Genomic DNA, 27,486 nt, shown 5'->3' with positions numbered 1-27,486 from the left:
TACACTCTCACATTTACACTCTCACGTTTACACTCTCTCTCGCTCTCCCTACGTGTCACTCTCTCCCCCCGTCCCACTGCTACTTGCTCTCCCTGCGTCTCTCTCTCTCTCGCACACCTCGGCGAGCGTGTGAGCAATGGATGGGTGGGTTGAGTGGGCGAGTGGGAAGAGAGGGCGAGTGGGAGAGTGGGTGAGTGGGAAGAGCAGGTGGGTGGGCGAGTGGGTGAGTGGGAAGAGCAGGTGGGTGGGTGAGTGGGAAGAGCGGGCGAGTGGGAGAGTGGGTGAGTGGGAAGAGCAGGTGGGTGGGTGAGTGGGAAGAGAGGGCGAGTGGGAGAGTGGGAAGAGAGGGCGAGTGGGAGAGTGGGTGAGTGAGTGGGAAGAGCAGGTGGGTGGGTGAGTGGGAAGAGCGGGCGAGTGGGAGAGTGGGTGAGTGGGAAGAGCAGGTGGGTGGGTGAGTGGGAAGAGCGGGCGAGTGGGAGAGTGGGAAGAGCGGGCGAGTGGGAGAGTGGGTGAGTGAGAAGAGCAGGTGGGTGGGCGAGTGGGAAGAAAAGGCGAGTGGGAGAGTGGGTGAGTGGGAAGAGCAGGTGGGTGGGTGAGTGGGAAGAGCGGGCGAGTGGGCGGTGACTGCACGGGAGATCGCCCCTCGCCCGATCACGACGCCCGGCGCCGCGTGGCGCTCCCACTAAGTCGCTATCGATCCTCACCCCTCGCGGGCTGCCTTATGAGGGCGGCAGCTAATGGGGGTGGGGCACTCTGGCTATGTTCTATCATGAACCTACTTGCTGTACTGTCATAAATTACACTCTCAAGAAAGGTGATCATCACCGTGGAGTGGCAGCCCAGGTATAGAATGCGTCTAAGAGGACGCATACCGAGGAGGTGGAGCAATGAGGTGAGTTCGTGTGCAGGGTGGATTGTTGCACTGCGGGATCGTGTGAGGTGGTGGTGGCTTGGAGAGGCCTTCAACTAGCAGTGGATTGACCATGGCTGATGATGATCTGCCTCCTACAGTCACCGCAAGTTGGAATCTCACACAGGCTCAATCCATGCACGATCCACCAAACACTTCGATTGGCCACTGATGAATCACAGGGGTGTCTCATCGTCCTCACCACTACTGTCACAACCACGACTACCTAAGACCACCACCACTGCAGTGGTGCGCACCGGAATGGGGAAGGAGGTCGCACGCGAACCTCGCTGGCACCCAGCTGATCGTCGCCTTGCGAATCATCACCGCGGAACTCAGCGGCCAACGCTACTCCCAGTGTGGCCGCCTGTACTCACACACGGCACTCCTACAGTCCTCCTCATACAGTCCTCCTCCTACTGTCCTACAGTCATCCTACGGTCCCTCCTCACAAGCACGACGATGCCCGTCCACGAAGATCCTGATCACCACCGCGGCTACGACCACGCCGACTGTTTTGGACAACGGCAAATGCCTCTTCCTGGAATCGATCTTCATACGAGAGGAGAAGCGGCGGCACCGACTGGGGCATCGCCGACGTCAAACACAAGAAACTGATTGGCTCCTGGCTTGACACCATCCCGGTGGTGGCAGTGGCCGGTCATATAACCGCACCAGGGCTCCCCACGGGCGATGGAGATCATATTTGAGTTGTAAGAAAATCACCACCACCAGCAGCAGCAGCGCCATCACCACCATGACCACCAGCAGCACCAGCAGCGCCATCATCATCAGCACCTTCATTACCAGCAGCACCATCACTACCACCATCAGCAGTACCATCACCACCATCACCACCACCACCACCACGAGCACCATCACCACCAGCAGCACCATCACCACCACCACGAGCACCAGCAGCACCATGACTACCACCATCAGCAGTACCACCACCACCACGAGCACCATCACCACCAGCAGCACCATCACCACCATCATCAGCAGCACCAGAGCGATGGCGGCTCTTGCCTGCGGAAGTCGAGCAGGGAGGCGGCGGAGGAGGGCGCCGCCTGGTCAGGCCAGCTCAGGTAGTGGAACTGCGTGAGGGTGCGCGTCTCCGCCGTGAGCGCGTTCTTCAGGTAGAGCGAGCGCACGAGGAAGTCCTCGCACCACACGTGCTCCGACACCAGGTTCACCTGGACGGGGGAGGGGGGGGGGTATCTTGTGATTCGTATTTTTCGAAAGTAAGGCGGCGGAAGAAATGGAACGCATCCGAGAGGTCGTTCACGGAGGAGAGGGAGCGATGCAATCGTGTCGCGTATGTACGTATGTTGAACTTCTTTGGCACCGTACATAGCCTACCGTGCTAATCGTAGGTGGGGGGGAAGGACAACAAACTAAACACCACTTGTGGGCACTGGGCGGATTGCCACAGCGCAGGATTGTGAGAGATGGCAGCGGGTTAGTGGGGGGGTGCTTCGTCCAGCAGTGGATCGTTCGTGGCTGACCGTGACTGACTATGATGATGCAGATAGGCATGGGAAGGTGCAAGCAGTTTTGCTTTGTGGGTTGGCGGAGCTCAGAGCCACCTGCCCCGTCTCAGCTGTCTCTGGCGCCGCTGTCCAAGGTACCGGAACCGCACGATGGGAAGTCCTCCGTGAATCCTCTCTGAGTGTTTGTCGCGACATGCGCTGCAAGCCATGCGATGTAGTAAAGAATAATACCTTGTGGTGAGTGAGGTGTGGGACCGGTGTTGTATTAAGAAGGACAGGTGTGGACAGGTGTGGATAGGTGTGGACAGGTGCAGGCAGGTTTGGGAAGGTGCAGGGCAGAGGCGTGGAGGGGGTGGGGGGTGCTGGCGAGAGGAGGCGGCACGTCGCACCTCGTAGATGTGGTAGGTGCGGGAGCCCTCCTCGGGCCAGTAGCGGTAGCAGTGCTCCACGCGGTTCTCCATGAGTGGGGTGAGCATCACCACCACCGTGCAGCCACTCTCCCAAACCATCTGCAGAAAGACAAATATCCCCCGTGTAGCCTGAAAATACTTGTGGGACAAGTGCTGTTAGCGAGTACGTATGAAGGCTGCGATGGCACACGAGGTGGTGGGTGGCCAGCACCACGCCCGGCCGCCTTTGTCTCTCGAATGACGGTGTTCACTCCACACCGCACCAGCTACTCATTTGAAGCTGAGTCGACCTAGGGGAGGCCCAGTACCAGTTCAGATAATCGTCACTGGTGTTGACCGTGAGAGGGAAGCAAATCCGGGTCGCCGGTTTCAAACCCGTTTCTCCGGGTTCGTAGCGCAGCACGCTCGCCGCTGCGCGACCGATCCTTTTGAAGAGAGGCGCCTCTACTGAGCAGCTTCACGTGGAAGGAAACCACGTGGTGCTCGGAGAAAACCCCACCAGGAACACGAGGAGACAACTCTCAAAGCGCCGCACGGACAGATTCAGGAATCCATTTGCTCTAGGGCCATCTGCTGGTCACCTCGCAGCCCCAGCCTACAACGCCTAATACGCCTGATATTCCGAGGCAGCCTCCCCTCTAGCACCTCCGATTAGCACGGTTGGCTAAGTACGGTGCGAAAAAAAGTTCAACATACATACATGGATGCTGCTCAGGCTCAAGCCTGCTCAGCATAGTGCAGGAGCAGCGGAGATTGGGCGCGTGGGGGGCGACACGGCGCGTGCCCCGGCACGGCTTGACGGCCGCGTGCACTGTCGGCTCGACGTCAAAGCCACCGCTCGTGGAAAGCGGGTTAAATAAATAAATAAATAGTGGCCCAAGTGCCCATTCTTCTCGGTTTGAGGCTGCAGACACGACGAGCTAGAAGACACGAGGCAGTAAATGTTTGCAAGACAGCTCAACGTTACAAGCAGCTGCTCGCAATAAACTATGATATATAATATATATGTAGCACCCCCTCCCGCCCTCGCCTCCATCGAGAGCGAATGTTTTTTTTTAAAGCAATAAAAACCACCAAAGAGCGCGGTAAGTCACTCAATATCGACGGGACAAATACTTTCTCAAAATGAGGACACGAGCAGTGGCTTCCGAGTCAGGAAATCAATTGGACTTTTTCCACAGTGGAGCAATGCGCGAGTGATCCCTGCTGGGGGAGGGAGGTGAGGGGGGTGAGGAAGGGAGGTGAGGGGGGAGCTCCGAGTGTTGCCGCATGCATCTCTGTCATCGTCAGCCGGTGCCCATTCACTTCCCCGCTCCTTCACTTTTACTTTGATGTGATTTATTTTGAACTATTTTAATATTCTTGTGGCTGCTGTTTCTGTAGAACCCAAATTGCAATTTCTCTCCGTCTCTCCCCGCGGTCCTCCTCAACACGTGCCATCAGAAGGCCGATCGATATTTAATCGATCAGTAACCGATGTGTAGTCGATCAGAACGTTGGCGATGAACGCACAGCGTCGCCATGGCTCTGCCTGCGAGCGAACCGCCCGGTAACGTCCGGTCGGAGTCCCGACGTCAGTCGGGGAGAAGTACACTCGCAATGTACCAGAAATGAGCGTCGTTATTTTATTGCATTTTTATTATTTGCAGGTCCTTTGTTAGTGCACTCCGAGAGGAAGGTTTTTCCACGCAATATCGAAGGTGCGGTGTTTGTTTGATCATACTTCACCACTCTGGTCAGTGTGTGTCGGTGGAGCATGGTGCGGTACAACCGCGGGATTCTGCTGCACTGCCCTCGGGCCGACAACGGTTCCCCGCTGCAGCCTATAACACCTGTGATGCATTGTTCAGGTGTCACGCCCTGCTCGTGGCCAAACAACTGCCACAGTCCTCGCGGCTGGGCCTCGACCCGGCAGCGGCTACGTGGGCGTCAGAGGTCGTGTGTAGCCTCGAGATGGCAAGGCCCTCACCTGCCAGAAGTCGACCACGGTGTTGGCCAGGGGAGCCTGGGCTGCGATGTACACGGGCGTCCTGGGGTCGTGGTCCATCTGGAGTAGGAAGGGGGAGCGGGAAGGGGAGCGAAGGAGGAGACAAGGGGGAAGAGGAGAGGAGACGGCGGTGGAGGAGGAGAGGGAGAGGTGGTATTGAGGAGTTAGTGGTTACTTCTTAAAAGATATGACCACGTTGGCTTGGAAGGGATTTCATCATCACCTTCAGCTATGACAATCCGTGGCTGATGGATGAAACTACTCCCCCCCCCATCCCCGCTAATTCGTCGCCACCCGCACCTTAAGGCTGAATCGACCTAGGGAAGGCCCAGGACCATTTCGGATCATCGTCATTGGTGTCAGCTGCGAGCGGGAATCTAACTCGGGTCGCCGGGTTCGGAGCACAGCGCGCAAATCATTGCGTTACCCTCCTCACGCACAAATACGCATTTCCCACAGAACTTGCCCCAAAGACGCAGATACACGCGCACACACGCACACACACACACGTCATCGCACGCGTTCCTGTAAATAAAGCCCTTGCACTTTCAATTAAACAATCCAATTAGGGGAAATCAACCCCTAAAGCCGTGAGCAGAGCTCAGCATCTAAGCCGAATGCTGTCGCTCAGTCGCTCGTGAGATTACAGCGTAAACCTGCGGAACGCGGAATGAAATTACGCGCGAGCTGCACCACTCCCCACCACCCCCCCGGAAGGGAATCGATGTTTCAGCGCGACCAGCGGCAAAGTGCCGGCACGCACAGCCGTCAGAGGTGCCGCGTCTGGTACGGGCCACGGCCCGAGACACCCCGAGGACTCGCTGGGTGTGCCAGCGGAAATGCCAAAAATAAATAAAAATGCGATGAGCGGTTCTCCTTCTTTCGTATGGCATTTGAAAAAAAATGAAGCGAGAGGACAATAATTGTGTTTAATGTTGCGAACCGTTCCACTACCCCAACGCAACACCCGCACTTTGTTCCACCATAGTGCGCGCAGTTCGTATTGGGAAGTCATCGGTGATATCCGCCTGGTGGTTTGCACTTGGCCGCATTCGCAGTGTGGTGGAGTCCCTGATCGTGGCCGCACCTTCCGTGTGTTGTCGGGACGCGGTCGCGAGTGGCCCAATGCCAACAGCGCGAATTATGCCAATACAAGTACATTATGCATGCACCTTATTTAATAAGTGATCGCATTGTTCAATTATATTAGCCGTACACACAATCTGGCGTCGCTAAATATCTGCCACCACCCCCTTGGCTCCCGTTCTGCTGGGGACCACGGTCTCGTGCGGGCACAGCCGGAGTCGGGGTGACGGTGGTCGCGAGACGATCAACACGCGCAGAGAAGTCCGCGCTTGAACCGGGTTTTGGGCTGCGTCCGCAACGACGAATCGATCCTTCCTCGGTTATAATCGATTCTTGAGCTCACGGTGCGCGCTTCGGATTGAGCGGCTGCTGAGATAATTGTTTGCAACCTCTGACGAACGATACTCATACTCTTTGCTTCTTTCGGTAAAGTCACGTAGATGAAAAATAATAATAATGAAAATAATAAGATGAAAATAACTGAATTAAATCAGGACGTTTCGGGCGCAACACTGTGCTTGTGCACCACTGCCAGTAGGAGCAGCAGCTTCACCAGATCACGCCTTAGTATACAACGTCTTGTTTTAAGTACTTTGGGATGTTTTCTTAACATTTTAATATATTTATGTCAATTAATCCAAACGCTGAATACATTTATTTCTCTATTCCCTCATTATTGTGCAGTACTGGAACTAACAAAAGTGAAAGTGGTGAAGCGATTCAAGTCATGGGAATGAAATAATGAAGCCCGTGGGAATGGAAGTGAATGAAAGTTATCGAACGAGGCGTTACTCTGCACGAGGGTGCGATGACGTGGGAGAGAGGTGGCTTGGGGAGGAATTCATCCAGCAGTGGATTGACCCCCATTGCTGCTCATGATGAGTGGTCTGTCAGTGTGCGCGTCACACAGTAGTCGCTGCGAGCACGCAATGCATGCTGGAGTGGCGAGCTGCGTCACACCTCCACATCAATTCCTCACGGGCGGCTGCGGAGATTCTCGCGGTTGCGATGCTGCGAATCGGTCCGATGCCTTTTTCGGGTCGTGCCGCCGCGCACTGTTCGGCGACGATGTCCAACGTTTCGCCCCACGTGCCGAGGGGGGGGGGGAGGGGCTTCTTCGGCAATCGAATTCGAATTCAGTTTCGCTCCCACAATTCCAGGCTCCTGGAGAACATTCCGGCACGTGGAGCAAAAACGTCGGACGCCGTGTCCGTGAGAGACGTCGCCGGGACCGCTGCGCCGTGGCGAGTGGACGGGTGCGCGGTGCGGGGTTGGGTGGCGTTTATCGCCTTTCACTTCGCTTCACTTCCTCCTCACTTCGCTCCCAACCCGAGTGTGGAGCGCGACGTTGCTCGGGCCCTGTTTGTTACCCACCTCTCACGCCGTGAGGCCACGCGCTGCCGGGCTCCGAGGTTTGAGGCTTCACTGCCGAGCGCCAGATTCATTTTTGTTTTTAGTTGCAAGAAAACTTCTTTGATTCCCATCGCTCTCTCCGGAAAGTGCTTTCTGCTCTCTGCAAACTGCTTCCCCACGCTGCGAAGGGAAGCATCAGGACACCGCTCTCCCTCCTAGGCGATCCTAAGTATGCGGATTAGAACGTTTGTTTCCACAACGAGTGTTGTGTGTTTTCGAGCCGATGTGGAGCGCAGGGCTTGTCGGCGAGCCGGCACGTCCCTCCAGAAGGAGAAGACAAAGCGCCGAGTTTCCTTGACGAATCGGGAGGAGCCGAGGCTTCATGCGTGCGCATGCCAAGTGGCGCATCAAGGGCCCAGCAACAGCCATGATGCTAATCCCATCGAAATGCAGACAGTTGTTTATTTATATTTATGGGTTTATGCCGAATGTGGACAATTTTACTCTCTTAAGTCGGAGCGGGGATTTTTCTGGGTTCATTATTGGAGTTGGCCAAACATTTCAAAGCAGCATGACCCTCCTGCAAACGTCTCGAGACTCAGCGTGAGACTGTCCTGGGTATAGAGCACCGCTGTCGAGGATGTCCTTGTTCCATCGTCGCTGACATCGATTATTACGCTCGGATTACATCGTGCGTGTAAGAGTCGCTAATTTCCGATTTGCATACCTTGAACGTAATGATTTCACACGACCCTTGCTGCCACTAGAGGCCGCTACATTCACCACAATAACAAAACATGATTCGAGAATTGAAGAGCGATTAGCGACAATTCATGTTTTCGCGAAGGCGACCATCGTTCCATCCGTAACCTTTGTTATCATTACAATCACAATGAGACGTCAAGGCGCAGCCCTGCAATTACTTTGCTCACGCTGAGTCGGTGTCCAACTCGTCCGGAAGGTATTTCGTAGTCCTGTACCGTGAAAGCGTTGTACTGTTGAGTCGTCGGTGTTGTAGTTTAACCCATGCCCAGTGCCACCACGAGTTCCTGTGTGACTGTTGGAACCTGCGCCTCGAAGGACCTCTGTTGTGCATTCCCCCACCACCACCGCACGCACGCAAGGGTAGAAGCCACAGCTTGAAATGAGTCGCCCAGCACTGACGGGCAACAGGACGTGAAAACAACAAGGATTTGCAGGCTTTGGTCAATCCACTGCTGGCTGAAGGCAATCCTGTGTCATGTCAATCGTGGGTATATATTTGAATATTCAGTGCGATGCATTGAAGTGGGAAAAGCCCAAGACCGGTTCATCTATCACTCGTCACTGATGTTAGCCGTGACAAGGGAATCAAACTTGGGTGGCCGAGCTCACGCGGCAGTATGCGAACCACTACCGCTACTCTTGCCCACAGGATATCATCATACTGACATTGTAATGTACCAATACAGTAAACTTTCGCTTAGATTGTTATCAATGCCTCTTTGGCAAAGTAATATTTTTCCTCAACTTTATTTTCAAAAACAAATATCAATAAAGTTAATCTTTCCATATTGTAAAATAAAACACCGATATAAAAACACGTGTGCTTTCCCTGTCTAAGCAGACTCAAGGCCTAAGCCTCAAGGCCTTATAGCCTTATCCATTTTAATATCTAAGCCACTGCAAGTCCAAAGACTTCCATCAAATTATCTAAAGCATCTTAGGGTCACTTTGCCATCCACGAGGCCGTGTGTGTGGAGGGATGCCAACCATCCAGTTTTTCCACCTTTGGAACCCTTACAGTGCCTGTCCATACCATGCCTGACGGATCTCAAAATTATAAATGTTGGCATTTTCTCCTTGCTAGGCATGCGAAAAAGAGTTGCCACCTTTTAAGTCAGCCTCGGCCTATCTGTGCAGTACAAAGTTCAAGAGCAATCCCGCTAGCAGATCTCGGCACGAATCAATTCCTGCCACCTGAACCCAGACGCCAATTCCCGCACTGTCCGGATCAAGCCTGTTCTGGTCAAATCCCAACAGGTGGCAACCCGAGACGTGCATCTCAAGTTGCCACCCGTCCTGGTCTTCCCAGGATTGGCCTCTTGTTGAGACGGCAGCTGTCCCAGGAGATATGTGTCACAGGGACATTTAAATCCCGCTCTTTGACAGCTGTGGTGTGTTGTCATTATTACATTTTAATTCACGTGTAGGTCGCCCCCTCTCCCAGTGTTGTGAAATATTATTCCTCCCATAATGCCCATAGGCTGCTGCTCCACTGAGTGAAGGGACCCTGAGTTGGTAGGGTTTAGATTCCAGTCTGGCCCTGGGGGGTTCTGCTGAGCAGAGAGTAAATGTCAGAGGCTCACAGGCGACGGGGAAGCCACTGCCGTGAGGCAACGTGACTACAACATCAGAGGCGACCACGCCACGTCTCCACCATAGCCCACACAGTGATTCAATCAAATACCTAAATTAGCACCAGGTGAAACACACACACACGTCATTGTCGGGTAATAAAGGCAGCTCTGATTGCATCTTCTGTGGCCTTGAAAGGGGCTTAGCACAAATGAATAAAACACTCATCAGTTTCCATTAACACTGCCTTATAAGAGAATAGATATCCTGTACCAAGCTGACATTTCAGAGAGAGAGAGAGCGAGAAAGGGCAGAGAGAGAGAGAGACTTATCATGAGAGATCGCCATGGGGCTGTGGCGAAATCTTGGAAGCTTGAAGAAAGTTACTGCGGCTTGTTTGCATCCGGCTCAAGCAGGGCAAGAGGGGGATGAAGAGCAGGCGGGGAGGCTGAGAGCTGGATGGGAGAGACACTGAGATGGACAGAGAGACACCGAGATACACAGAGAGACACCGAGACACACAGAGAGACACCGATATGCACAGAGACACCGAGATGCATAGAGACACCGAGATGCACAGAGAGACACCGAGATGCAGAGAGACACCGAGATACACAGAGAGACACCGAGATGCACAGAGAGACACCGAGATGCACAGAGAGACACCGAGATACACAGAGAGACACCGAGATGCACAGAGAGACACCGATATGCACAGAGAGACACCGAGATACACAGAGAGACACCGAGATGCACAGAGAGACACCGAGACACAGAGAGACACCGAGATGCACAAAGACACCGAGATGCAGAGAGACACCGAGATGCACAGAGAGACACCGAGATGCACAGAGAGACATCGAGATACACAGAGAGACACCGAGATGCACAGATAGACACCGATATGCACAGAGAGACACCGAGATGCACAGAGAGACACCGAGATCCACAGAGAGACACCGAGATGCACAGAGAGACACCGAGATACACAGAGAGACACCGAGACACACAGAGAGACACCGAGATACACAGAGAGACACCGAGATGCACAGAGAGACACCGATATGCACAGAGAGACACCGAGATACACAGAGAGACACCGAGATGCACAGAGAGACACCGAGACACAGAGAGACACCGAGATGCACAAAGACACCGAGATGCAGAGAGACACCGAGATGCACAGAGAGACACCGAGATGCACAGAGAGACATCGAGATACACAGAGAGACACCGAGATGCACAGATAGACACCGATATGCACAGAGAGACACCGAGATACACAGAGAGACACCGAGATACACAGAGAGACACCGAGATCCACAGAGAGACACCGAGATGCACAGAGAGACATCGATATGCACAGAAAGACACCGAGATGCACAGATAGACACCGATATGCACAGAGAGACACCGATATGCACAGAGAGACACCGATATGCAGAGAGAGACACCGAGATACACAGAGACACCGAGATCCACAGAGACACCGAGATGCACAGAGAGACACCGAGATACACAGAGACACACCGAGATGCACAGAGAGACACCGAGACACTGAAGAAGCAACGGGACGGTGTGAATCGAGACCAAACAGACTGCGATATGGATCAAGAGAACAGCATTGAAGAGAGACACTGAGCGAGACAGAATCTGAGATTGAATAGACAGGATAAACAAACTTTATTCAAAAATCGAATAGACAGATGGAGGGACAGAGCAAGGAGACAAGTGAATAGAAAGATAGAGAATTAGAGAGATAATCTAAGTTTGAATAGAGACCAGAAATAGACAAACCATTCAGGGCTGAGAGGCCAAGGGATGAACAGAACGACACAGAAGATGCGAGATAGGCTCAGGCTGAATAGAGCCCAGAGACAGGCAAATAAAGAGCAGAGGGAGACCGAGGGATGAATAGAGAGACAGATAATGACGGAAATAATCACAGATTGAATAGAGCCGAGAGACAGGCAAATAAAGAGCAGAGAGAGAGAGACCGATGGATGCACAACAGCCAGAGAGAGGGAGAGCGAGGGATGAGACGCAGAGTGAGCGAGACGTTGAGAGCGGAGCCACTCAGAGCGGCACACACGGAGAGATCAGACGACTCAAAGCCGACCAGCAGAATGGGAGATGAATACTAAGAGAGAAAGTGGTGGTGGGCGGTGGTCAGCAGCAGAATGGGACCTGAAGAGAGAGAGAGGAGAGAGTGGGGGAGCTGCAGGAGCTTTAGTCGGAGAGAGAGCGCCGACTCTCGTTTGTGTCGCCTGCGAGAGAGTGAGGGGGGTCGCCTGCCCCCACTCAGTCGAGGCGCTAGCAACAGAGCACGCGAGCAATGGAGCAGTGGAGCATCACGCGAGCGACTTCGCTTCCACGCTGCAGTCGTCGTCGGAGCTGCACGTGGACCACCAACTCCGGGGGGAGGGCTGCTTTTACTCATTGAGACAGAGAAACCCAACATTATTCTGCCTTGCCAAGACACGTGACTGTTTTTCTTAAAATTTATAATCATCTTTCAAAGTGCCGTTGCAATTTGTTCGTGTTTGAGAGAAGTAATTTTTCTTTTTTTTTAGTAATAAAGGCAGCTCCGCTGAGCCACCTAGTAACTATTTTCAGGAATGATTACTCAAGTGATTAATAATAAGACGCTGATGCTATACAAAGGACTCTCCCCCCTCCCCTTCTCGCCCCGTGTCGCCATACTGTTGGGGCGAGTGGTGCCACCTATGAAGGCCGACACTGTGGCCCACGAGGGGGTGGGTGACCAGCACCACGCCCGGCCGCCTTTGTCTCTCCAGTGGCGATGTTTACACACCGCACCAGGTACTCATTTGAGGCTGAGTCGACCTAGGAGAGGCCCAGGACCGGTTCAGATAATCGTCACTGGGGTTGGCCCCCTCGATCCGGCCGAACAAAAGCTGTTTTCGGCATGCGGTGGCTGGGCATGCGGGCTACATGACCCAGCCAACGCAGCCTTGTCTGCCGGAGGAGCTCACCGATGGGACCTTGCCCAGATCTTTCAAGGATTTGTGAGCTCCTCACACAATCCAGCCTGGTTAAACCCAGGATGGTTCGTAGGCAGGCTAGCCTAAATGTTTCTAACCGGCGAAGATGCTCCATTAAGGGGGTCCACGTTTCGCAAGCGTAGAGAAGGGAGGGAATGACCGTGGCCGAGAAGACCTGAAGCTTAGTGCGGAGCGACAGACCAGGTAGCTTCCACACAGCGTTACGCAACCGATGAAAAGATATTGCCGCTCGACTGATTCGGAGTGAGACCTCTGCTGTTAAACTGGAGCCGGTCATAAGCACACTGCCCAGGTATGGGAAACTCTCCACTCTCTCCACAACTACCCCATCACCGATTGGGAGTTGTGGGGGTGGAGTGTCCAATGGTACAAAATACCCAGACATGTGCTTAGTTTTGGTGGAGCTGATGGTAAGGCCCCATCTCTTAGAGGCACGCTCCAGTCTCAGCAGCAGCGTCTCCAACTCCTCCTCTGAATGAGCAGCTATTACCAAATCATCGGCATACATAACGTGGTTGAGCAATAGGGAGCCATCCTTTGACCGCACCGGGGCATCGATCAGCCTCCCATTATATCTGTACCAAATGGAGATTCTCCCGGTACAGCTATTGAAGGCTTCACGAACTACGTGGTCAAAATAGATGTTAAATAATGTGGGAGCCAGAGGACATCCCTGTCGCACCCCAAGGTGTACAGGGAATGGCTCTGGCTCCCGGCCAACACACACGTAGACACACACACACGTGGGGGACCTCCATGGCCACTGTGACGCGCCGAGGGAGCTGCTGCCACGTGACTCTGTCGGGGGCGCTTTGCTCGCAGCCCCCTCGGCGACTTTGCGGTTCCTTCCTCGGGGCCATTCCACCTTCAACAAAGTCCACTTAACTCAGAATCAGGCTGTGTATTTATAGCTGAGGTGACCTCACGAGGCATTCAGGCTCGTGCTCACAGGTGTCCAGTCGGGGCGGGCACAGCCCCACCACCTGCTTGGGTGTTTTCCATTGGGCTATGCGACCTAAACACGTTCCTCTGGACGACGCTCAATGTCATATATCTCGAGTCATTCCCCTATTCTCTATATAAAGATATAAATGTAACGACCAGCGAGAGCCACACATACACACATATGTAGACATCATCATCGTCATCACCATGTGAAGAGCAGAATTGTGACATTTAAAAACCCTATGCTCCCCCCAAATAAAAAAACGAATGGTATTTCAGGCGGGATGAATAGATCACCATCCACCCACGACGTTTCCCCAGCAATGGGACGATGGGTTCTGACGATGCAGGTTTGTGATAATTTGATGACAGTACTGAGCAGTACTTATAGTGACATACTGTAGTGGTGAATGATAGTGCCTCTAGTGGCTGCAGGGGCATCGTGAACACACTCCAATGACAACTCAAGACGACGAATTCACCAACATCCATTCTAACACAGACACGATTCAGATGACTGTAACGCGAGCTCAAGAATCGTCGCACCCCTAATATTTACCCTAACATGCGAAGACAACCCGCATCAATCATTTCTTTAGAACTGCCTTTTGCGTTTAGTTTATTGTCCTTCCCGCCGCACCTCCGATTAACACGGTTGGCTATGTACGGTGAGAAAGAAGTTTAACATACACACACATCACGGTCCGGTATTCCCCACATCCCAAGCCGAACCAGGATACTTCCAGAAGGCAGGTGTCAGGCAGCCTTCACCGCATTCCCATAGATCTCTGAAACGCGGCTTTGGACGACATTGCCGTCAATTCATTCCCAACGCCGGCTGACGTCAGCTGCCTGGGAGGCCACAAATCATTTCATCTTCTCGTTTCGTGTCTCCGCTCCAGGGAGTGAAAATAAAAAAACACGGAACGGCATCCATGCTCCGGATTGCTCGCTAATCCGGAACCCGCCGTGGCGGTTGTGGTGGTGGTGGTGATGGCGGTTGTGGTGGTTGTGGTGGCGGTTGTGGTGGTGGTGGCGGTTGTGGTGGTGGTGGCGGTTGTGGTGGTGGTGGTTGTGGTGGTGGCGGTTGTGGTGGTGGTGGTTGTGGCGGTTGTGGTGGTGGTGGCGGTTGTGGTGGTGGCGGTTGTGGTGGTTGTGGTGGTGGTGGCGGTTGTGGTGGTGGTGGCGGTTGTGGTGGTGGTGGCGGTGGTGGTGGCGGTTGTGGTGGCGGTTGTGGTGGTGGTGGTGGTGGTGGTGGTGGTTGTGGCGGTTGTGGTGGCGGTTGTGGTGGTGGTGGTGGCGGTTGTGGTGGTGGTGGCGGTTGTAGTGGTGGTGGCGGTTGTGGTGGTGGTGGTGGTGACCATCACGGAGCCAGGACGAATGTAAAAGCAAGAACATTTACACGATCCGCCGCCACACCGATCGTCCGTCGCGTGTCCTCCGTGTCGTTGCGTTAGATTCCGCGCGGACCGTCCGGCGGGAGGGAGGGGGGATCACAATCATCTCTCAAAGTGCCGCCTTCGAGAGGAGCATTTACATGTTTATGTTTACGACTCACAATTGCTGTTTTGTGTCGTACAACCTTTTCAACCCGACAACGAACACAGATGTCACGTGAACAAACATGCCAATGTATTATTCCTGCTTCTTCAGCAGCAGCGAAGATACACAGCGATTGGGTAGTTCGACGTTTCGCTGGTAGTTACAGCAGCATCATCAGGCAGTTGCCATAATTGTGAAGATGCTCTCCAGGCTTTGGCCTGACATAGGTGGTGTGACGTCTTCCTTGTGCTCCCACACGAGGGTTTATGACGCACGTTTTGTTTCTGCAACCTGAACCCAAATTCAAAGATGCATCGTAACATTGGTCGTGAACGCCTCCACGTGTTACACTCAATCTGGATTTTGCTGGCCACGTTTTCCCACGGATGCCACGCAACGTGGCCATGTTGCCACGTTGACACTTGTCGTAGTTGATTATCAAGATGTTATCCCAATGGTGCTATGGGTGCCACGTCAGGAGACCGTAGCTACGTCCGTCCATCTCTCACGGAACTGTGCAGCCCTTCGTGTCAAGAGAACCACCCACAAAAGTGGACATCCCAGAACTACCTCCGAGTTGCCTATGTGCTGAGCTCTAGGTCACATGCAGTAGAGGGCAGCACTTTCCCACTCGCTCTGCCATTTGAGAGTAATGTTCGTCGCATGGCAGTAAAACCGATATAGTAATTCTTAGAGCTGGAGTTTGACCAAATTAAGGGCAAACCCGAATTAATTGTGACGAGCTTTTGTTTGGTTTGGACACTTACGGGTGACCGAGCTGAGCGCAGAAACAACGCAGCATAGCGCAGACCGAGCAACCAGGGCTCAGCACCACCACCACCACTACCGCCACCACTACCACCACCACGACCACCACCACCACCACAACCACCACTACCACCACCAATACCACCACTACCACAACCACCACTACCAACCACTACTACCACCACCACCACTGCCACCACCAATACCACCATCAATACCACCACCACCACAACCACCACTACCAACCACTACTACCACCACTGCCACCACCAATACCACCATCAATACCACCACCAATACCACCACCACCACTACCATAACCACCACTACCAACCACTGCTACCACCACTACCACCACTAATACCACTATCACCACCACTACCGCCACCATCACTACCATCACCACCACTGCCACAATCACTACCACTATTACCACCACTACCACCACTACCACGACGACGGCCCCCAGGGACAGGCAGCGCCGTGCAGCAGCCAAACTCGCGACTCGGATCGACCGGTGCCCTCGCGCTCCTGGGGCCGGTGCTACGGGCTGGGGGAGCGACCACGGTGCGGGGTGCATGGAGCGGAGTGGGGAGCGGAGTGGGGAGCGGTGCGGGGTGCATGGAGCGGAGTGGGGAGCGGTGTGGGGTACGTGGAGCGGAGTGGGGAGCGGTGTGGGGTGCATGGAGCGGTGTGGGGAGCGGTGTGGGGAGCGTTGCGGGGTGCATGGAGCGGTGTGGGGAGCGGTGTGGTGAGCGGTGTGGGGAGCGGTGTGGGGCGGACTCACGATGGGGCTCGCGTTGATGTAGTCCGAGTTGGCCGCGTTGGCTTCTGTCTTGAGCGCGACGCGCGCGTGGTCGTCTGCACACGGCGCGGAGAGACACGGAGCGGTGAGCGACAAACGCACGCAGACGACGTGCACGGCTCAAACCTCTCGCGCCCTGCCGCACCCCGCAAATCGCGGCCATGTTGTGGCGCGCGGCGCGCAACGGAAAGGAGCGTGAGCGGCGGCGGGGATGGAGACGCCGGCGGCGGCGGGGGGCGAATTGGAAGGGAGACGCAGCGCCTGCGCTGGCGACTTTCTGTCAATGAGCCGCGCCTGGCCCGTGTCCTCACGCTGCTGCTTGGTGGTGGCGATGGCAGAGTAGGCGGTGGTGGATAGTTGGGGTGGTGGTGGTGGTGGTAGTGGTGGTGATTATGGTGGTGATGATGGTGGTGGTGGTTATGGTGGTGGAGGTAGTAGCAGCGCCGCGTCCGGTGTTGGGAACAGCGCGACGCGCGGTCGCTCTCAGGAGCCCCGTGGCACACGGCTCGAGAGGGCCACGGGCGGAGTGACGGCGAGAGCCAGGGAAGCAGAGCACAGGTGAGGGGTGGATCGGGGTGAGCGGTGGATCGGGGTGAGCGGTGGATCGGGGTGAGCGGTGGATCGGGGTGAGCGGTGGATCGGGGTGAGCGGTGGATCGGGGTGAGCGGTGGATCGGGGTGAGCGGTGGATTGCGTGCTGGACGTTACTGGGGGGGGGAGAGTGGTGGCCGAGTAATCACCACCAACTCCCTGCAGCTACCCGATTCCACAACCACGTGTATGGCTTCGTGGAGCGGTCGTGCGGTGGGTAGTGCACGCTGCACTATGAACCCGGTCGTCCGAGTTCGATTCCCACGACCAATAACAGTGGCGGAAAGTTGACCCGGTCCTGGGCATACCCGAGATTAACTCAGCCTGGCACGAGCACAGAACCCGGTGAGGCGCGTTCACATCCGCACTGGGTCGACAAGAAGTGGCCGTGGTGTTGGGCACCCTTCACAGGTGTTCGCCAACAGCACTTGCCCCAACAGTCTGTTAAAAGGCTACAGGGGGGATCTTTTTCTGTTGCGTGTGCGGCGTACACGGGAGGATGTTGCCGTAGCGATTCTTGACGGTGTTGTTCGGCCTCTGCGCCACGGTGCAGGCGTTGGGCTCGGCCTGGTAGCAGCAGAGCGCATCCCACTCGGCCTCCAGGCGGTCCCCGTTCTGCACGTGGTCCTCCATGTACGACTGCGAGGGCGCGCAGACACGCGGAGACAGAGGGACAAAGATTCCCCGTGGAGCAGTAACAAGACTGATGGGGCAAGTGCTGATTGCGAGCTCCTATGAAGGCCTTAACGGCCCAGCTATGAGTGGGTGGTGTGGCCGACACCACACCTGGCCGTCTGTATCCCCCCAGCGCTGTTTACAAATAGCAGCAGGCAATCATTTAAGGACCGAGGCGACCTTGGGGAAGCCCAGAACCGGTTCAGATATTTGCCATTGATGGTGGCTGAAGCCCTGTAGTGTTCACTTCCACGGGCCCTTCTCGAACGCGAAGGTGAGAATTCTCAATGGATTCTGTCGTCTCACGATGCGCCACGACAATGAGAGTGGCACCCAAGCACAAATAACAACAAATCGCGAGACATTCATCGATTTAACACTGCGTGTGGCCTTTACCCAGAAAAACAAACAGGCGACGTTTTGGTACAATGGCCTTTCTTCACACCACGTCCACCGATGTAAGTTCTATGAAGAAGGATCACCGCCCGAAACGTCGCCCGTCACGCACGAGTCCACGCGAAGGCCGCGGCGTTGTCGCCGAGCGCGGTGAGCACGGCAACTTGGCGTACGCACCAGGATCATGTGGCCCGTGGTGATGTCGAGGTTGGAGGGGGCCGGCTCCTCGCTCCAGGACGAGACGCTGCTCCGTGGGGAGGGGCTCAGCGGCCCCCCGTCGCTGAGCTGCGAGGAGAGGCTGCTCATGCGCGACGGGCGCGAGGGGTGGGCGCCGTGCGGGGCGTGGGGGGCGCCCCCCACGCCGCCGGCGACGACCCCCGGGGGGGGCTCCCCGCAGCCTCCTCCCTTCTCGGCCGTGCGGATCGCCATGCGCTGTCGGCACAGCTCCTGGGGGAGAGGCGGCGGGGTTGGCGGTCAGCGTCACGGATCGGCTCGGAGTCGCGTTGGGAGTGTAAAGGAGGAGGGGCTGAGGTTGCAGGGATCGGGCTGTGGTTTGAAGGCTGGGGTCGTGTCAAGTTGGTTCGGGTTGTAGTCAGAGGGTTGTCTTTTAGAGTTGTTAAGTCTTTATTTAATCGGGTTAAAGGGAAAATGGACTCGACACTTAGTTAGTTATTTATTTCCTTATTGCAACCGACCTCTGGGTCATGGCATCAGCAGCCGTCAGCCTCCTCTTGTGAACAGTGCCACAGGCTCATGATTATTAGAGGGAGGGGACAGCGTGGCATCGGGGAGATCACTTCAACTTTAACTCTGCAAAAATATAAATCTATCGACGTAACCGACTGGTAATACGCGGGGTCGCAGGTGGTGGTGGTGGTGGTGAAGGTGGTGGTGGTGGTGGTGGTGGTGAAGGTGGTGGTGGTGGTGGTGGTGAAGGTGGTGATGGTGGTGAAGGTGGTGGTGGTGGTGGTGGTGAAGGTGGTGATGGTGGTGAAGGTGGTGGTGGTGGTGAAGGTGGTGGTGGTGAAGGTGGTGGTGGTGGTGAAGGTGGTGGTGGTGGTGAAGGTGGTGGTGGTGGTGGTGAAGGTGGTGGTGGTGGTGGTGGTGAAGGTGGTGGTGGTGGTGGTGAAAGTGGTAGTGGTGAAGGTGGTGGTGGTGGTGGTGAAGGTGGTGGTGGTCGTGGTGGTGAAGGTAGTGGTCGTGGTGGTGGTGGTGGTGAAGGTGGTGGTGGTGGTGAAGGTGGTGGTGGTGGTGAAGGTGGTGGTGATGAAGGTGGTGGTGGTGGTCGTGGTGGTGAAGGTGGTGGTGGTGGTCGTGGTGGTGGTGGTGGTGAAGGTGGTGGTGGTGGTGGTGGTCGTGGTGGTGGTGGTGGTGGTGAAGGTGATGGTGAAGGTGGCAGTACCCGAGGCTTGCTCGAGCAATCGCGCCGTGATAATTGCCGGCGGGAGGCCGACACTGTTGGTACCACGAGACTGTTGGTACCACGACACTGTTGGTACCACGACACTGTTGGTACCACGACACTGTTGGTACCACGACACTGTTGGTACCACGACACTGTTGGTACCACGACACTGTTGGTACCACGACACAGTTGGTACCACGACACTGTTGGTACCACGACACTGTTGGTACCACGACATTGTTGGTATCACGACACAGTTGGTACCACGACACTGTTGGTACCACGACACTGTTGGTGCCACGACACTGTTGGTTCCACGACACTGTTGGTACCACGACACTGTTGGTACCACGACACTGTTGGTACCACGACACTGTTGGTACCACGAGACTGTTGGTACCACGACACAGTTGGTACCACGACACTGTTGGTACCACGACACTGTTGGTACCACGACACTGTTGGTACCACGACACTGTTGGTACCACGACACTGTTGGTACCACGACACTGTTGGTACCACGACACTGTTGGTACCACGACACTGTTGGTACCACGACACAGTTGGTACCACGACACTGTTGGTACCACGACACTGTTGGTACCACGACATTGTTGGTATCACGACACAGTTGGTACCACGACACTGTTGGTACCACGACACTGTTGGTGCCACGACACTGTTGGTTCCACGACACTGTTGGTACCACGACACTGTTGGTACCACGAGACTGTTAGTACCACGACACTGTTGGTACCACGACACAGTTGGTACCATTACACTGTTGGTACCACGACACTGTTGGTACCACGACACTGTTGGTACCACGACACTGTTGGTGCCACGACACTGTTGGTACCACGACACTGTTGGTACCACGAGACTGTTGGTACCACGACACTGTTGGTACCACGACACTGTTGGTACCACGACACTGTTGGTGCCACGACACTGTTGGTACCACGACACTGTTGGTACCACGAGACTGTTGGTACCACGACACTGTTGGTACCACGACACTGTTGGTGCCACGACACTGTTGGTACCACGACACTGTTGGTACCACGAGACTGTTGGTACCACGAGACTGTTGGTACCACGAGACTGTTGGTACCACGACACTGTTGGTACCACGAGACTGTTGGTACCACGACACTGTTGGTACCACGACACTGTTGGTGCCACGACACTGTTGGTACCACGACACTGTTGGTGCCACGACACTGTTGGTACCACGACACTGTTGGTACCACGAGACTGTTGGTACCACGACACTGTTGGTACCACGACACTGTTGGTGCCACGACACTGTTGGTACCACGACACTGTTGGTACCACGAGACTGTTGGTACCACGAGACTGTTGGTACCACGAGACTGTTGGTACCACGAGACTGTTGGTGCCACGACACTGTTGGTACCACGACACTGTTGGTGCCACGACACTGTTGGTGCCACGACACTGTTGGTGCCACGAGACTGTTGGAACCACGAGACTGTTGGTACCACGACACTGTTGGTGCCACGACACTGTTGGTGCCACGACACTGTTGGTGCCACGAGACTGTTGGAACCACGAGACTGTTGGTACCACGACACTGTTGGTACCACGAGACTGTTGGTACCACGACACTGTTGGTACCACGACATTGTTGGTACCACGACACTGTTGGTACCATTACACTGTTGGTACCACGACACTGTTGGTACCACGACACTGTTGGTACCACGACACTGTTGGTACCACGACACTGTTGGTACCACGACACAGTTGGTACCACGACACAGTTGGTACCACGACACGGTTTGTGCCCACCACACACACAGCATACATTCACACAGCGCACATACAGAATACATCCACACATGTGCACACGTTCAGCACACACTTATCACACTTATTTACACACAGCACACGCCCACAAGGTCAGCACAAAGACAAAGGCCCCCCGTGTAGCCTTAACAGACTGTTGGGACAAGTGCTGTTAGCGAGTAGCACCTATGATGGCCGTCACGGTACAGGAGGGGTGACTAGCAAACACACCCGGCCGCCTTCGTCTCCCTAGTGGAGATGTTTACACACCGCATCAGGCACTAATTTGAGGCTAAGTCAACCCAAGTCAGCGCCACACGAGCGTGGAGCTGCCGGGGGCTCTCTCCCCCTCGACTGACTGGGGCGCCGCTGTCGCAGCGACTGGCCCCACCCCCCGACTCGCAGATCGAGAGCGAGAAAGTCGCGGTGCTGCTACTGCTTCTGCGCGTCTTGTAGCGAGCAAAACGTTAAGGGCAAAGGAGCAGCCCTGCAATTCCCTGCCGACACCTCTGCTGCTGTACAGAGTGCGTGTGTACAGCGTTTCGGGCAGACAGCGCGTATGGATGGACATTGAGGGATTTATTTCAGCCGGAATCTGTCCAGGTGGTCGGTGACCAGGGAAATATGTTGTTTGTCCGACCCCGGCACGCCACATCCAGTATACATCGTGCAATGGCCGGGGCTTACTGCTCGTCATGTGATAGCTCCTCCAGTCTAGGATTGACCCAGAGAGCACTGGGTGGGAAGTGCAGCCCCTGGGCAGCGCCGTCTGCGCCGTGGGAGTAATGTACCCACTTTTAAAAAGATTGCACGCATTTCAAAAACGTTTCGTGATTCTTGATGACTAAGACATAATTTTACAACGGTAAATGACAACACAATCACAGCCCTTAGTCAACCCGCTGCCGGATGAAGGCCTAGTTGGACCATACTTCACCACACTGGTCGGCGTGGGGTGTGGATGGAGTCGTGGGAGCGGCGGGAGCAGCTCAGACGTCACTCGCCACTGACGTCAGCTGTGGCTGGGAATTGAACTCGAGCTCACCGCTGCCCCCATGTAATGATATGAAGGTGCTGTTTAAAGACTCAGCTCGTGAGGTTTTAAACGACGCAGTCGTGCGGCGTGGAGTGGTTTTATTCGGCGCGGGCTGCGTTTGAACTCCAGCGGGCAAGGAGTGGAGGGGGCAGTCCACCCCTACAGCCCGAGCCCTCCACGCGCCCGTGGCTAAAACTCGTTTTGAGATGCGGCTTTCATCTCTCTCGCATTGCAATGTTTCTGCCGACTGGGAAGGAGCGTGCCTGCCAACCTACCACATTTGCACCCTGCATGGGCAGCGGCGGCCCCTCGAGTGCACGATCCCCGCACTCCGCCCGTGGATCGGTGCGTCCGGCAGGGCCGTCCATGGGTGGGGGGGGGGGGTGCGGGACCCGGGGCAGTCGCCCCGAGTCGCCGTACCCTAGGGACGGCTCTGGGTGCGAGCGATAGGAAGATTTCACTACCACGGATAGCCGTCGAGATCAATTTCACTGCCAAACTTGCCGGCACGTGCGACGGCCGAGACTGACGAACGGCGACGTCACTGGATCCTTACGGCCCACTACGACGTGAGCGGCGCGTAGTCTTATTTATTTATTTACTGTTGAGACGCCCCCCCCCCCCCGCGCGATTAACCAGGGCGGCCACCGGGTCTCGAACCGCCGACGTCCGCAACGAGCGTCGGTGGGGGCGCGTCACCTGGTAGTCGGAGGTGGGGTCGGGGCTGCTGTGGGCGGCGGCGGCAGCCAGGCTGGCATAGCGGTGGCCGCTCTTGGTGGCGCGGCGGGCGCGCAGGAGGCAGTAGGCGAGCAGCGACCCCAGCAGCACGCCGCCCAGGCACACGGCGCCCGCCACCGTCGGCACCAGCAGCCCCGGCACGGCCGCGACGGCGCCACCCTCATCGGACAGCTGGCCCGGGGGCGCTCGCTGGCAGTCGAGAAGAACAAGGGGTGGGGGTGGAGGGGGGGGGCAAAGGCCGAGAGTGAGACTGGGAAGGAGGCTCGGGCCCAGTTAGCGCGGTCCCGACGCGTTTGCGGGTAGCTGTGCGCGTTGCCCGGTACGACGTCCGACGTTTCGTTACGCGCGCTGCTGGGAGCTTGTTCATGGATTAATTTCCTGTAAATCAACTCGGGAAGAAGCTACCGGCACCTGGAGTGAAACGTCGGACATCGTGCCGAGCAACGCGCGGTGCGACCCGCGGACACGGCGTAGGGCCGTGCAGCAGCAGCAGCGCAGCAGCGCAGCGGTCGTGGATCGCATTCAGTTCCACCGCGTGGTACTCTAGCAGCTGAAGACGGCGAGAAGCGGCGGGATATTCCCGTGAAGATGAAGGGGCGGCGTGGCTCGTTTCAGATAATGAACGACCACAGAAACCCAGCGGCCGTGACTGAAACCAATGAGCGTGGAGATTTACACGCACGCCGTGTGATCGTGTCGCGAGTAAACTCAAAGGGAACTCGCTGCAAACGCGCGACATCGCCCGTGAGACGCTCGCTGTCAGAGGTTTCGCGCGTCGGAGAGCGCGACCCCTGGCACGGTGTGAGACGACACTGCCGCCACCACCGCCATCAGTGTCACCACCACCACCGCCGCCACCATCACTGCCACCACCGCCACCACCACATGCGTTTTCACTACAAACCCAAGTACGGATATTTTGGCCTTTTTTCACGCTGGCCAGACGCCCTGGAGGAGGATGCACGCCCTGCTGTGTACACAATGGCACTGCCACGTGGACAGAGGCGCCGGTGTGTCAACTGCTGCGCACGCGGACGAAATCGAAGTGGAGAGCTCTGGGACTGCCAGTGCAGTGCGCCAACCAATGAACTCCGCCAACCTCCAGAAGCAGAATGCAGTGGCCATCAACAGGCAGAGCAACTTAGAGAGAGAAACGAAACCTAACAAACAATGCAGCGTCGCACAGCACGGCATTACACCACGTGGTGTGCCAGGGTGCAGTGGAACGCTGGACTCGCAATGGGTCGTCACAATCATATTTAATAATCTCGCTTGTGACGACTTCTTCTTCAAAAAGTGGCAACATTACATGAAGCAGCATCGATTGAACAAAATGAAAATGAGAATTGTTTCATTTACATTGAAAATCTGATAACATTTTGAAATAAATAACTTTGAGCTAGATTTGAAATGAAGCAAGCTGCCGTGGTATAACGGTGAGGAGCGCACCAGACTTGCAGCCCAGAGGTCGCCGGGTCGGAGCGATCTCCCGGCACGGCACTTTAAACAGTGGGGCAGGTTTGTAAAACCGCTCTGCTGCCCCGCTGCCTGTGTGCAGTCAGCGGCAGTGCACTTGGACGCAGCCACGAAGTGAACGGGCACTTTGCGTGCGGTGGTGGGGTGACGTTAGGGAATCTCAGAATTAATTTTAAAACATTCAGATGCAAGTTAATTGGGAACAAATCGTACGTTTTTGAGATGAAGGACTGATAAAATGGTGTTATCATCAATCACATGCAAATGGTTCATAGGTTTACATGTTTAAATACATGCGCACAGACAAAAACCACTGTGGACCATAATCATAAACTCTCATGACACCAGTTGTGCAGTTGCTGGATTGATATTATTGCTGCTATTTTAGTGAGTGAATGCGTGGGTGGTAGAGTGTGTGGGTGAGCGAATGGGTTGGTGGGTGGACGAGTAAGTTGGGTGCGTCAGTGAGTGAATGGTTGGTTGAGCGAGAGTGAGCGAGCGAGCAGGAGAGTGAATGAGTGAATAGGCCAGACATGTGTGGGCGAGGGAGCGCTCGAGTGATGGAGCGAGAGTGCGCAGCGTCTCTCTCTACCCGTGGCGATCACAACCATGACCTCACTCCTGCACCGTGGCCGCGCAACAAAATAACCAAGGGACCCCCTCCATCGCCCCCCCCCCCATGCTACGCTGCACGCTGCCACCAGCCCAACCGACAAACCCGCGCGGCAGGGCTTGATGAGCGATTGTTGTCCTGAACTTCTGTGCTTCCAGACTTCACCAACTCGCGCTGACCAGCGTGGTGAATTATGCTCAAACAACCTCCATTACTGACACTGCATGGGATCGCCTTTACCCTGCAATGGCTTGACAAAGACCCTCCGTGTGCGGCGGGTGGCAAGCTACCCCCACGCATGACACGAGTGTAGCCGGTGGGCGCTGTCTGTCTCTCCACTGCGCGTGTGCAGGGGGCCGTTTGCTAAGGGCAAGTGGTGATGCCCACATACCTATAACTCATCACCCACGATATCGTTCAGACACAGAACTCGTCACCTCAACGTGATTATGCAAATAATTATTGCACAGTGTAGTGAGATGCAATTAGCAGGAATTATGCGATATACGACTGAAATAATTTTAGTCCAGTCCTAGAACCCAATACCAACTCTATAGCCCAGACCCAGCTTGCAGTGTCCAGTGCTGGATTCGTGTCACGTGCTGGATTCGTGTCACGTGGAGCCACGTGGGGGAGGCACTGTCAAGGGGCAGTGTTGGGGTGTATGAGGCCGGTAACAGCAGGGGTCACGACACAGCGAGAATCTGTGGCTCGTGCCGCAGGATGAAGAGAATGAGGAGGTGGGAGGAGGGAGGTGGGAGGAGGAAGAGGAGGTGGGGTGGTAGGAGGAGGGGTCTCGTCGCGCGGGTGACTTCTTGAGTCCACCACCCCACGTGCGCGTGGTCACTCCCGTGCTCTCGTCAACTCGCTCGTCACCTACAGTGGGCAGAGCGGCGACCACGGCGCCACACAGCGCCTCCCTTCACGGGGGCCCTGGCGCTGGGGGAATGGCGCGGAGACCGATGTCCTCATCATTATTTAATCACTGAGTGCTGAGTTTTCCGGATATTCACGAGAGATCCGCGGTGCTGCTTGAGCACAGCAGCAACAACGACCTCGTACAGGGTCCTTCGGGAATATTGCACACTGACACACGAGGTGTTGGGCGGTCTTAAACCACTGCGCCGAATGCATTTTAATGAATAAGCAAATGAACGAGAGCAGAGTCAGAGTGCTCTGTGTGGAACCGAGACGCGACGGTGCGTGAAGATAGACGCTCGGTTTTGAATGGGCGCGCTCTGTCTGCGATGTGACACGGATCAGAAACGTGGACGTTGGCAAAGCGAGTGGAACGATGTCTGAGAAAACGTGCAGAGAAGTGTGGAGAGGGCGCACGCTTTGGGCTCACGCCGAGAGCGAGCAGCAGCAGCGTGGGCCACGGGACAAGCGCGAGGCGCCCCACAGAGAGGAGACGATGTCGGCTGACCGAGGCCTGATGCGCCACACTGGCCAACGGATACACCCTCCCTGGACGTGGAGCGAAACGTCAGACATCGTGCCGAACCTTACGCCGCACAGCCCTTAAAACCCAGCGAAACCCTCATGTAGCGGGGTGACTATTTGGGGTGAATTGCCATCTCTCCAAATGCCCTGATTGGGTACAGAAATAATCTTCCCCATGAGTTTACCCTCCATAACTCCCCCTTTAAACCAGAGACATCATGTTGTTTCTCTACAAGCTAATGTTGGCATTGTAACCGCAATTCAGGCCTAGTCGACCTTGGGGAAGTCCACACCAGGTTCGGATACCATTGCTCATTGTCCCAACAACCACGACCAACCACAACCAACCCAACCACTACCAACACAACCACAAACAACCACAACCACAATAAACACAACCAGTACCGATCAGCACCTCAAGCTCCCCTCCCACGCCCCCCGTCCAACGCGAGCGGCACTCCCACGGCGTTCCCCCGGCTGAATGCCTCTCATTAGCGGCGAGTCCGAGCGTGTGTCGAGTCACGACGGGCGCACACACACACACACCCACACCTACACACACCCACACCTACACACACCCACACCCACCCACACCTACACACACCCACACTTACACATACCCACACCTACACACACCCAC

The 27,486-nt window shown here is 55.5% G+C and overlaps 1 protein-coding gene across 1 annotated transcript in view; it reads right to left on the bottom strand.

Annotated features, from left to right (window-relative positions):
- The window catches only part of LOC116937333 (receptor-type tyrosine-protein phosphatase N2-like), a 228,638-nt gene that overhangs the window by 10,140 nt on the left and 191,012 nt on the right, over positions 1-27,486 (bottom strand). The window contains exons 12-18 of the mRNA XM_032944399.2: positions 23,276-23,503; positions 18,501-18,770; positions 17,744-17,891; positions 16,645-16,718; positions 4,783-4,860; positions 2,793-2,912; positions 1,940-2,106 (exon numbers count right to left, since the gene is read on the bottom strand). Of these exons, the coding sequence (XP_032800290.2) occupies positions 1,940-2,106; positions 2,793-2,912; positions 4,783-4,860; positions 16,645-16,718; positions 17,744-17,891; positions 18,501-18,770; positions 23,276-23,503 (1,085 nt within the window). The remainder of the gene's footprint in view (positions 1-1,939; positions 2,107-2,792; positions 2,913-4,782; positions 4,861-16,644; positions 16,719-17,743; positions 17,892-18,500; positions 18,771-23,275; positions 23,504-27,486) is intronic.

This window comes from Petromyzon marinus, chromosome 4, assembly GCF_048934315.1.
Source record: "Petromyzon marinus isolate PM22_M1 ecotype Great Lakes invasive population chromosome 4, UKy_Petmar_22M1.pri1.0, whole genome shotgun sequence".
NCBI classification, from domain to species: domain Eukaryota; kingdom Metazoa; phylum Chordata; class Hyperoartia; order Petromyzontiformes; family Petromyzontidae; genus Petromyzon; species Petromyzon marinus.
This window is presented reverse-complemented; position numbering and strand designations above follow the sequence as displayed.